Raw genomic sequence first — 12,940 nt, forward strand, 5'->3', positions numbered from 1 at the left:
GAAAGAGGAGCAGCTCCACTGTCTTGATCATCAGAGTGCCCTAATTTTTTTTACATTGGCTGGACCACAGACCGCTGACTAGACAATCAACTTTTTGTGGGCTTCTGTCTGCAAAAAACGGTAAAGCAGTGCAAAAAAGATCCATCTCATGATTTATTGTTTTATAGCTAAATATGTGTTATGGGTTACCCAAGAAGCAGTCACCAGATGTTTTCCACTAGAACAAAGGCTGCTATCCCTACGTTGGTGTGCAGTGTGCCAGTAATAGACATCTGTCAGGCTGCTTTGTGGGAGCCCTTCACATGTTCACAGAGCACTACTCCTGGAGGTCAGGCCATGAGGGAGGGGCACTATGCCTGTTCAGTCCTGCAAGATCTCCTAGTCTCAGGCATTCCATAGATCCTCCACCTGTGGAGGTACTGCTTTGGTATCTATTCAAAAGGTGAGGAAGTCTCCATCAGCACAACATTACTTATATTTAGTAACACTTTTTCTGGTACAGACTCTATCTAATCATAGACTCCACACCAACCCATCCTTCCCCTCCATTCTATGAATTGGACTCATACAGTTCATTGATAAGATTCCAACTTTAGAGATCTGCACACTGACATATGTTGATATATATGTGCTCTGCGTAAGACAAGGTGAGGAATCAACAGATAGATAGTGCCTCTATCAAAAAACGCGAGGAACGCAAGATAAGTTACCTGTTCATTGTTGTCACTGCTGTTGGTGCACTACAGTCTGGTAAGGCAAGAGTACCCACAATTCCAAAGAAGGGCGCTCTTGGTGTTCTCCTCTGACCTCAGACGTTTACAGTGGGTCTTATTACAAAGACCAAAAATGCCTCAGTGCATATGCATGATTGTTATGTGCAGAGGTAGGTTGCAAGAATTACTACAGTTTGCTGTGGTAAACATGACTACAAAGGTAGATTCAACTGGGGTCATAGGAATACAGTGCCACGTACAACCATGACATGGAAGAAGACCACAACGGCTCAAACAATCTAGTGAGAGGCATGCTTACAGTGAAAAGAAGCTGCAGATCCGACCATCAAGAAGTGGAAGCTTTAATAAAGTAGTGGCAAAGCCTCATTGCCACGTTATTTAATCTAAATGCTTATTTTATTTCTTTTTTTCTAGTTCATGTCCAGATACACTTTTTCATGCTAGTTTGTCTATAGTTCATTGATTTCTCCTCCTACACTTTAATTTAGGCCGTATTTCTTTCCAAATAGTTGTCAAAGCAGTGGGAAGATCTCAGCTATGTTTCCTTTCTTTTTTACGTTGTCTTTTATTTGTTTAATAGTTATATTACTCACTCATTTGAGTCTTCTGGGCACTGTTGTTATATGGCTATGCCCACCTGCTCTCTTTTATTCTTCACTTGCTCCCAATTGCTGCCTCTCTACTCCTATAATTCTGACACCTGAGTAACTACCTCATAAAGGTTATGCAACCTGTCACCCAAGTCAATCCACTGCCTGGTGTACTGAAGATCTAGCTGCCACCACATGTGCCTCTAGAACCTGGCAGTGGACTTGATACTCAGACTATTCAAACACTGCTATACAGATTTACTCTATTGCATTTAGAAACTACAACAAATAAATAAATAAGGTATGTGCCAAGTTTTCTGCTGTTCGGTTTGTTATATATTCACAAGGTAAGGAACCTTTGGTTAGAAGTCTTCATCAAATGAACAATTTATTTACGTTTGGTAATGCCTCTTCTGGTAGAGAGTAAATCCAAGCACAGGTTGCTTACCGATCCACCCTCCTCCTTGTTGTGTGAAATGGACTTATACAGTCCACTAATAAGATTCCTATTTAGAAATCTGTGGAGTAATTTGATTTCTAAGCGCTTGATGCCCTGATGACGGCCTGGACGAAGATCAAAGAGAAATGTATGTCAGCACGCCCAGGTGGCACAGATATAGCGGCCTCGATGTCACATCTTGGGTGTGACAGATCCAGTATGAGCCACACGATGCCACCTACCAACATATGAGTGAACTGCCAGCTAAGCTTATGGATGCAGTCTGGTGCCTGGGGAATTTCACAAGGTGAGGAATCTGTGGATAGTTAAAAAGTTAACAAAAGTAAGTGCCTTGTTCATCGCTGAAACTGATTTCAGACAAGATAAAGTTCCTCATCATAGGTGACCCTCCCTCATTATGGTCTTGAGGTTGATGGACCTTTGATATTCCCACACTAGATTGCTAGAATCACCATTTACGTTTTCTTTTTGATAATTTCTCCAGGCCAGGTTTGATGCTTTTTACACCATCAAGGATTTGCCAACGCTATTCTCAACTAGTTAAGATTAGGGAGACGATGCAGCCATGATCATATTAGACATGCCTGCATTCTTCGGTATTGTGTCTCATTTTTTTTAACGATCTGGACATCCTCATCACATTCAGGGTTCTTTCATGAGTTTCCCATGGCTGATCTTTGAGCATGACATTCAATATATATGTGCCTCCACTTGCCATCCACAAGAAGATGCCTCTTATTTATGACTTATCAGGACAACACATTGACAAGTCCATCACTTCATGGAGATCTTTGTTCCACTTAAAGAAACCTTGAAACGGTCTTGTCTGCTGTGGCTGCATGGATGTATACTCACTCAAACTGATTTCAGACAAGACCTAGGTCCTCTTCGTACGTGGCCCATCGTTATGGTCTTGCAATTTGTGGCCTGTGGAGCTTGGTTTACCACCTACTCCAGCTGACAACGTTCACAATTTAGGTTTTCTTTTTGATAATTTCCTCTCTCTCTCCTTATAACATCAACATTTCTTCTGTTTCTTTTACTTGATGCTTAAAAGAGTTCTGCCACTCTTTCTCTTTGATTACTACATTACAGTAATCCAGGCTGCAACAGAATCTCGCCTGGACTATGGCATCTCCTTATATCTTGACTTCCCCGTTTACCTTCTCTTCTTTTGCTTGGCCTTCACTGCAAACCTCTACTTTTTGCCAGCTAGATAAACTACATTGGCTGCCAGTGGCAAAACGCTCAACATTTAACAACATATGTATCTGCTTTTATGCAGTCAATTATAAAGCAGCAAAAATCAGACATCTTATTAAACCTAAGATCAGGAGGATGTGTCAAGGTAGCTGCACGAATTGTACTTATCTCTCACTTTATCTACGAGAAATTACACTTCATCTCACTGTCTTTAAATGGTTCAAAACATGCTTGTTTTCGAAGTGTATTGAACAGTCTTTATGCTGCCTCAGTGCCAAGACATCGTCACAGGTATACGTGTGCTCTAAGAATGCACAAAGTAAGTGAATATATGCACCAAGGAGAAACTGGACATTGGGCTGTGTGCGGTGGATTAGATAGCCTTCCTAAATAGTTGAGTGTGGCAATGAAATCAGAATAAATTATGGGGAGAAAATGCCAGTCAACACTTGAACTACAAAGGGACGCCTATTTATCAACGTAAAATGAAAGAAATGCCCCTTGTGCAAGGCACAGAATGCCTGTCATCCAATACAGCCCACAGAGAAAATGGCCATTAGAATATAGGTCAAAGAGGAAACATTCATCGTAGAGGGTTCCAATAGATGTTCCAGAGAGGAAAAATGCATCAAAACATATCCTAGAGCCCAAATGCCTATCAGAATAGAAATGGTCAGAGACATAATGTGGCAGAGAGATTGTGTCCATCATATTATGTAACAGGTAGGAAATTCCAGTTGCAATTTGTATAATACAACAGTTGAATGAGAGAAGAAATACTAGTCAATAGTTATATGTTTCACGACTGAAAAGCTCCCTAGGATGTTTGTGAAGAAGGAAATAATTGTGAGCATGCATGCCAATGATTGAGAGGGAAAAGCCGTCGGAGTGGGTGCATGCCAGTCACGATAGGCTCCAAGGAAGAAATGCCCATCAGCACATCTGCAAGGAACTGAGGAAACCATGAAGTAGGAGGGATAAAATGCCAACTGGGCTATTCGTCAGAGAGTCTATTCCTATCAGAATAAGTGACATAGAGGAAAGGTTCATCAAATTATATTTCAGAGAGGAAATAGATGCAAGGAGAGGACTATAGAACATCTGGCAGGAAGGAATTGCTCACTGGAGTATATGCCAGACAAAATATGCCACGCCTGCCCTTCTTCCCTTCATGGTGAGCAAGTGGTTTCTGGAAAATGAAGATTGACAGGGCTTAAAGTTGATCTCTACCCTGTCAGGCTATGAAATCCAATGTTCTTTTGTGAACATTATCTTTGCTACAAACAGGCATTTCTCAAAGAGGGGTCCTAGTTTCTAAGGCAAAAACATTAGTTACAAAACATACCAGGAAGGATACAGGCAATCCGCCCTTTGGCTACAATAGCAATGATTGGAGTGCAGTGATATGCACCCATTGAAATGCACAACTCCACACATCATGATTATGGACTGGTGAATCAGGAAGCATTGAAAGTAGAAACTGAAACACAGAAAATTGAATTCCTGCAGCAAATTTAAAACAGCAACATGGAGCCCCATCCACGAAGGTATACTCTGCTAGGTTTACCACCAAACTTACCTCTTTTACACCTGCCACAAATCCACAAAAGGATAATTGGAACGCATCAACCCAGAGATATCCGCACTCATTACCATAACTTCCACTCAAGGGGTAGGAAGGAGTGCTACAAGGTGTGGCTTACCTTAGACGTTTGAGAACGTACTCAAACATATACATTTGTGGGCATTTCCTAACTACTCTCCCCTCCCTTTTCCACTGTGGAAAGTTTCATAAATTTACTCTAGCCCTGAGCTGGAGTCACTCTCCTTCTTGGGTGCAAAGGGACCGGATCACTCCCATATTTGACGATGGTGTAGAGCAAAGGGCTTTCTCCAAAGGGAAAAATAATTTTCCTGCAAAGAAAAAAAAAATTTGCTCACAGGATCGTATTCCCCTTGTGCACAGCACAGCAGAAGTAGGATCCATCAAAAAAGCAACCTGACCTTCCTAGGAGTACATCTAGAAAATTGCCAGGTGCAGCTTTCCCAGCGTACGTCTGGAAATGTTGGTGAATGGGGAAAAGCAGAAGATGTCTGCTCGTACTTTTCCTATTTTTAGTGTAAATCGGGCCCATAGTACAAATCTTTCTGTGGGGGAAATATTAATAAATAATAGGGAGAAACACTGACCGACATTTTTGAACTCGTAAGTGAATGGCTGCTTCACCTTCAGGAAGTGTGGCGTGAGACTGGGTGTTCGCTTTGGTTAAGTATTTGAAGAGCATAGTACTTCTTGAACCCTGATATTTGTCTAATCATTTGCCTTAGGTTCATCTGGCTATGGACTCTTATTATACTCTTTGCATCCACAAGATGTGTTTGTTTACCATTGCTAGCAATACTAAAAATACGTATAAAATAAAAAGCCAGTAATCAGTACTTCAACATACTTACCACACAAGCATCAAAGATGTGAGAGACAGCATACAATGGCACAACCTGGCCCGCCAATCCCACAATTTCTCTAGTGGAGAAGAGAAAAAGGATTTGGTGTCACCATTTCAGGAACTAATGAATGAGAGTGGCAGACAAGAAGCAAGCATCTTCACAAGCCCGAAGGTAACCTCAATGCCAGTGAGCCTTGTTAAAGGAAGTTTGTTAGTGGAAGGAGATCTCTGTAGTGACTGTACAGTCAAGATGTATGATTAATACTAGACATGGTTTAGATCACAGCATAGCTGTATCATTACCGCAATAGCAAGCTTAAAAAAGAGCTCGTACAAAATATGAAAATCTCTCTTATTTAGTATATATATATATATATATATATATATATATATATATATATATATATATATATATATATATCATAACCATCCTTCACCACGATATGTGTGTATTCACTTTTCTGAGGTGCAACAAAATCTTTGACCCTAGCAACACAGCTCTTAAACTGAGTAGCCAAAGGCCAGGTGTAGCAATCCTGCTTGGCGATAGCACCCTGACAGGTTTGTGTGCCACCCATGAAGAGTGGAGGAGGCTAAGGAATATATGGTGGTGAATCACAGAGGGTCAGCTAGAGTCTGTAGGGGCTGTGGGTGAAAATGTGTGACATTTCATTATTTCATAAGCTTCATTGCTTCTAAAAACGTTGTACTTTCAACAATATGGTTTAGGTCCACTGCTTCATACTTACTTATCAGATGTAAAAATGAAGCCCAACACATCTTTCAAACTTGCTAATAGAATACAGGATGTCAGAGCACAAATCTCTAAAATGAGAAAAAGGAAATATCAGATCCTCAAAAATATCTGTCAGTGTTAAAACTAAGCAAGATTCAGAACAGAAGGTACGTTTCAGTAATGAGATGGTAGGTGTCTTTAAGGCACTCACTTCTACCAATACAGCTCTCCTGGACCAGATGCAGGGCTAGGAGACAGTTGGATAGGAATAAGAGCCCCCACTGAATGCATCAATCGTTTTACTACCATTTCCCAAAGTTGCTTTCATGAAGTGAAGTAAGCCCACAGTTGGCCCTTATAGCAGACCTCAGAGCCATCTGTTCACATCATAATTTCCAAGGCCTCTTACACGTTTTCTCTCTATTGTCATCCATACGAATTAAGCTTTTTTCTAACCACTTAAGTAAATTTAGAACGTATGTCATTAGTCTTAATGCAAGTAGAACACACTAAAACAGAAACAACAGCAGAGAACTCTTCAGCATCGTCAAAGAGTTCTCCAACCCCAGCGCCAACGCCGTCACGCCCTCACAGGATTTGTGCGAATCCCTCGCCACTTTCTTCCATCGCAAGATCAGCGACCTCCACGACAGCTTCGGACACCAGACCCAACCATACACCACTGAACCCGCTTCCCCGGACATCACCCTCAACAACTGGACCCACATCAACACGGAAGAAACCAAATCCATCATGAACTCTATCCACTCCGGCGCCCCTTCGGACCCCTGCCCGCACTTCATCTTTAACAAAGCCGACGACATCATCGCCCCGCACCTCCAGACCGTCATCAACTCTTCTTTTTCTTCTGCTACCTTCCCCGAATGCTGGAAGCACGCTGAAGTCAACGCCCTACTAAAGAAACCTACGGCTGACCCAAGCGACCTGAAAAACTTCCGCCCCATCTCTCTTCTACCTTTCCCAGCCAAGGTAATAGAAAAGACCGTCAACAAACAGCTGACCACCTTCCTGGAAGACAACAACCTGCTCGACCCTTCACAAACCGGATTCCGAACCAACCACAGCACGGAAACCGCCCTCATCTCAGTCACAGACGACATCAGAACCCTGATGGACAACGGTGAAACAGTCGCCCTCATTCTCCTCGACCTCTCGGCTGCCTTTGACACCGTCTGTCACCGCACCCTAATCACCCGCCTACGCTCCACCGGGATCCAAGGCCAGGCCCTGGACTGGATCGCCTCCTTCCTCGCTAACCGCTCCCAAAGAGTTTACCTCCCTCCGTTTCGCTCAGAACCCACCAAGATCATCTGCGGCGTACCTCAAGGCTCATCGCTCAGCCCGACACTCTTCAATGTCTACATGAGCCCCCTCGCCGACATCGTACGCAAGCACGACATCATCATCACCTCCTACGCCGACGACACCCAACTTGTACTCTCCCTCACCAAGGACCCCGCCAGCGCCAAGACCAACCTACAAGAGGGTATGAAGGACGTCGCAGATTGGATGAGGCTCAGCCGCCTAAAGCTGAACTCTGAAAAAACGGAAGTCCTCATCCTCGGCAACACCCCGTCCGCCTGGGACGACTCCTGGTGGCCCACGGCCCTCGGCACCGCACCGACCCCCGCAGACCACGCCCGCAACCTCGGCTTCATCTTGGACCCTCTTCTCACCATGACCAAGCAAGTCAACGCCGTGTCCTCCGCCTGCTTCCTCACTCTCCGCATGCTCCGTAAGATCTTCCGCTGGATCCCCGCCGACACCAGAAAAACCGTGACCCACGCCCTCGTCACGAGCCGCCTGGACTACGGCAACACCCTCTACGCCGGGACCACAGCCAAACTCCAAAACCGCCTGCAACGCATCCAAAACGCCTCGGCCCGCCTCATCCTCGACGTACCCCGCAACAGCCACATCTCCGCACACCTGAGACACCTGCATTGGCTCCCAGTCAGCAAAAGGATCACCTTCCGTCTTCTCACCCACGCACACAAAGCCCTCCACAACAAGGGACCGGAATACCTCAACAGACGCCTCAGCTTCTACGTCCCCACCCGCCCCCTCCGCTCCGCTGGCCTCGCACTTGCTGCCGTCCCTCGCACCCGCCGCTCCACGGCGGGTGGGAGATCTTTCTCCTTCCTGGCGGCCAAGACCTGGAACTCCCTCCCCACCAGCCTCAGGACCACCCAGGACCACTCCGCTTTCCGGAGACTCCTAAAGACTTGGCTGTTCGAGCAGCGATAACCCCCCCTTTCCCCCCTAGCGCCTTGAGACCCGCACGGGTGAGTAGTGCGCTTTATAAATGTTAATGATTTGATTTGATTTGAAATATCTTAAAATAAATGCAAGCTACGGTGTGCCTCCTATGTATGCTCCTCAAACATGGTGAAATAGTTAAAGAGTCTCTGGTATTCATTATGTTGACCATCAGGATGCCACGAGGGGGGTGGTAAAGCAAATGTGAAGCTGCTTTTCTGTTTACATTAAATGAGCACTTACTACTGACAACTCTTAACTAATTTCAGATGGGCTCTGAGATAAATTTGCAGTTGCTCTCTCATTACTTCTACCCAGTGATTATGGTTTTCAGTCTTCAGTTAAAATAAATGTTCCACTGGAAATGTAATACATATAAAGATCTTAACAAAGGGCGTTATTCAGAGTTTGGAGAATGAGTTACACCTGCTAAAAACGAGTGGATGTCCCTTTCATCTTCTCTACGAGATATAGCCAGGTAAATAGGACAGACGGGGAATCCACCAAATGATGACAGATCTCCCACATCTGTCAAACTCTAAATCAACCCCATAGTTTTCTGTTTGTAAGTTATTGCTAACCATGTTCCCATCTTTCCTTTATTGCTACAGCTGCTGGAGAATGCTCTTCAGGACTATCAGTGTCATTTGGAGATAAACGAATTTGCACATCCACCTGAAAAAGCTGACAATGACAGCACAGCGAAGCTACAGGGCCGTACACATTCTGGTGGACTGATTAGAGGAAATATGGCAATTTTAGGTCAAACCATCGCTTTTGAAAGGCTAGTCGGTGGAGGACAGTCAAGGATGTCTCTAGGCTCTTGATTTTACTCCAAACGCATCCTGAAGGCCTACTATATCCCAGTCTGTCTGTTTAAAGTCCTAAAATAACATACAGGCCCCTGAAATAGCAATGTGTTACACCCTTGGGGCCTCAGATCCGCACCTCATACATCTGGCATCACATACCACAGTACCTGTGATTATCAAAGCAATGGCAGCAGATTTCTTTGCTTGTTCCACATTTCCTGCCCCTAAAGCATTGCCCACGCGGACGCTGACAGCTATGCTGAATCCCAGGGGGATCTAAAAACACAGGGGAGTAGGCATTAGTTCATATCAGAATAACATTACGTACCATGTAGTTGTAAAGCACACATTCAACCAGGGCACCAATAACAAATGTGTGGTGTTACGTAATTCAAGTTTTCCCGTCTATCGACCTTGGAATAACTCCTCTGACAAAGTAAACTACTTTATTGTTTTCTCTATAACACAAGGGACAAAAATTGTTCACGCCATCATTCCAAGGGAAAAAAGTGAACCCTCCCCTTAATTTCCTAAAACAATAGGACAAAAGTCAGCTCTCACTTGTTTAGTACCTCCTATCAAGAGCAAGAGTAAATTATGGTTGTTTATTTAGATCAAGCGTAAAGTCTGTTTATTTCCTCAAATGGGCGTAACTGACCTCTTATGTTGCTTACCTAAATACAAAGTGAACTCTCAAAATGCTTACTCTCATGTAATGGGATGAAAGTAAGTTGCTTATTTTCTCCGACTTGAGCCGAATAGTAAACTCACATTATTTACTCTCTCAAAGTGGGTAGGAAGAACATGTTACTTACCTTTGGTAACGCATTTTCCGCAGGGCGTAGCTTATGATTGGGGGTTTGTGAGCTTCAGATTTCCCAACAATCACGCTGAGACATTGTGTTAAAACATATATGAGAAGCAGAGGGGTTGGGGGAGTTACAGGGCAGTGGAAAGATGGGAATGCAATTGTTAGGGGTACTTAAAACGCATTTTTTCAACTAATCAACATTTTTAAGGCTTTCAATACATAGATGAAAAAGTGTGTGTTTTTGTCAATGTGGGCTTGTGAAAATCCCAGGTGAAATCCGACAGACACTTCACATTACCCAACTGAAAGCACTGGTACCCGATTATTTACTGCAGAGTAAATTTGTTAGGAGGGTGTGACACCCCACAAACACCCTCCGGAGCTCCTTACTTTCCCGTGGATATTCGGCCTAATCGCAGATTCCTCACCTTTTGATTCGTCCCAGGCACCAGACAGGCTCTGAAAATGTTCCTGCAATACCTCCGAAAGTGACGTCACACAGCTGCACATAGACGCCACCACTGCACGTTTATGCAATTTTATGAGTAGACAATTTCTGCTCCTTCAGATGTAGAGTGACCAACAAATTATGAAGTTGACAGAAAACAAAGCCCTACTTGGGGTTCTTACAACCTACAAGAAGTCGACTCCACAAAATGAGTAGTCGGGTGGGCAGTGAGGAATATGTGGTAGCTAAGAGAATCCACCCAAAAACATTATTTGGAATTTTCAAACTTATACAAAAGTGAAGCGCAGCAACTCAAAGATTAGGCAATCATGGAGACAGTGGCGCCGTAGCATTTGAAACTAGTCAGGACTTCGGTGGTGGCATGACAGAAACTTAACTGAGCACTGAAACATAATGCAGGGCTGATTTATTATTAAAACATATAGCTATTTAGGGGCCCTACTCTACAGCCAGGTGATGAATAGATATGGGCAAGGAAGGAAAGATCAGAACCCTGTAGAAACGAAGACAGAAGGGACATAGAAAGGGAGAGACATATAGGGACAGGTGAGAATCAAGCAGATGCTTGTGATGGGAGGATGTAACTGTCAATGAAGGTCTCGGGAGCGTGCTTGGGGTAGGCACACCTGTATGTATTGTCGAGTCACATCGGGTTGTCTGAGGGTCATTTTTTTTTCACGTATTGATCTAATTTATCCCAATTATGCATAGAGAGGCAAGATCTAATTTGAATTTTGTGCATGGGTTGTTGGGCCTCTGAGATATGTGATCGATGTTCACCATGTATGCGTGTATTTGTTCTGGCAGTTTCCACTCAGAGTATGTCAGTCAGTCAGTCATACTTTATTCGACTCAAAAAAGCCATAAAAGACATTGGCCCTCATTATGACATTGGCGGCAAATCCCGCTTACCGCCACGCTGACAGCAGCCAACATACCGCCGCAGTGGCAGATATCTGTTCACCATATTATGACACACACACACCAATCCAACAGAATACTGCCACATACACAAATCTGCCAGACCAAAGGTCAGTGATAAAGTGGTGGTCCCAAAACACATACCGTTATGCCAAAAAAACAATATCTACCACATTATGACCCACGAATCACCATGGCAGACATTCAACGGCAGTAAACCATTGGCAGTACATACGCCCGCACTCAGAATGGACACCCACATACAAAACAACACCACATTGGCCAATACCAAATAAACACACCTGACACCCATACACACACCACACCCACATCACTATAAAACACACACCCACATTACCCACAACCCCTTACGAACACCAATTGCTCCCAGGAGACTGAGAAGAAGAGCACAGAGACAACTAGACACACACCACTCACACCCATACACCCCTCACGCACTTCACATCACACACCCCACCACACTCTCACCAACACACATCACCCATGGTACCACAAAGGCACCCCTGTTTCACTGAGGAGGAGTTAAGGGTCATGGTGGAGGAAATTGTCAGGGTAGAGCCACAGCTCTTTGGAGCACATGTACAGCAGATTTCCATTCCAAGGAAGATGGAGCTATTGTGGAGAATCGTGGACAGGGTCAACGCCGTGGGACAGCACCCAAGAACAAGGGACGACATCAGGAAGAGGTGGAACGACCTACGGGGGAAGGTACGTTCCATAGCAGCAAGACACCAGCTTACCATACAGAGTACTGGTGGTGGACCCCAACCTCCTCCCCCACAGCTCACAGTATGGAAGAAGCAAGTACTGGCAATACTGCATCCTGAGGGACTTGCTGGAGTAGCCGGCGGACTTGACACTGGTAAGTCAACATTTAACACTCATCACTCCCCCAATACCTGCATGCCATCTCACACCCACACCCTCACTCCCATCACTCCACCTCAACCCACACACTGCACCTACACATCTCACTAACCCCAATGCCAAGCCCTGCATTCCATACCAATGCATGGACACCCCTCCCCAACCCCGCATGGACACCCATCACTAAGTCATGCACAGCATAGGGAAACTAACATACCCACAATACATCACCATACACAAGCAAAAGCTGGCAGGGCAACACCAACTATAGAGGGAGAGGGGAAGCCAGGGATGTACAAATGCCATACACTTGAAGCATAATACGTCACTTACATCCCCACAGGTACCCCAGCCAATGTCAGTGGAGAGGAGGTGCCACCACTATCCAGTCCCCCAACAGAAGAGGCCCCCAGTGATGACAGTAACTCTGGACTTCAGGATCTGGAGGACCTACCTGGCCCATCAGGGACCATTGGACAGCCGGTCACCCAAGCACAATCACAGACCACCACAGAGCCACCCCCATCACAATCCAACACCACAGCACCCACCCAGCGTACCCAAACCTCTGTCCACAGGGCATGTCAAT

At 44.8% G+C, this 12,940-nt stretch overlaps 1 protein-coding gene across 1 annotated transcript in view; it reads right to left on the minus strand.

Annotated features, from left to right (window-relative positions):
* Nucleotides 1–12,940, minus strand: part of LOC138285878 (multidrug and toxin extrusion protein 1-like) — a 679,999-nt gene that overhangs the window by 109,505 nt on the left and 557,554 nt on the right. The window contains exons 11-13 of the mRNA XM_069226370.1: nucleotides 9,430–9,538; nucleotides 6,184–6,259; nucleotides 5,442–5,511 (exon numbers count right to left, since the gene is read on the minus strand). Of these exons, the coding sequence (XP_069082471.1) occupies nucleotides 5,442–5,511; nucleotides 6,184–6,259; nucleotides 9,430–9,538 (255 nt within the window). The remainder of the gene's footprint in view (nucleotides 1–5,441; nucleotides 5,512–6,183; nucleotides 6,260–9,429; nucleotides 9,539–12,940) is intronic.

The sequence above is a fragment of the Pleurodeles waltl genome, chromosome 3_1, assembly GCF_031143425.1.
Source record: "Pleurodeles waltl isolate 20211129_DDA chromosome 3_1, aPleWal1.hap1.20221129, whole genome shotgun sequence".
NCBI classification, from domain to species: Eukaryota; Metazoa; Chordata; class Amphibia; order Caudata; family Salamandridae; genus Pleurodeles; species Pleurodeles waltl.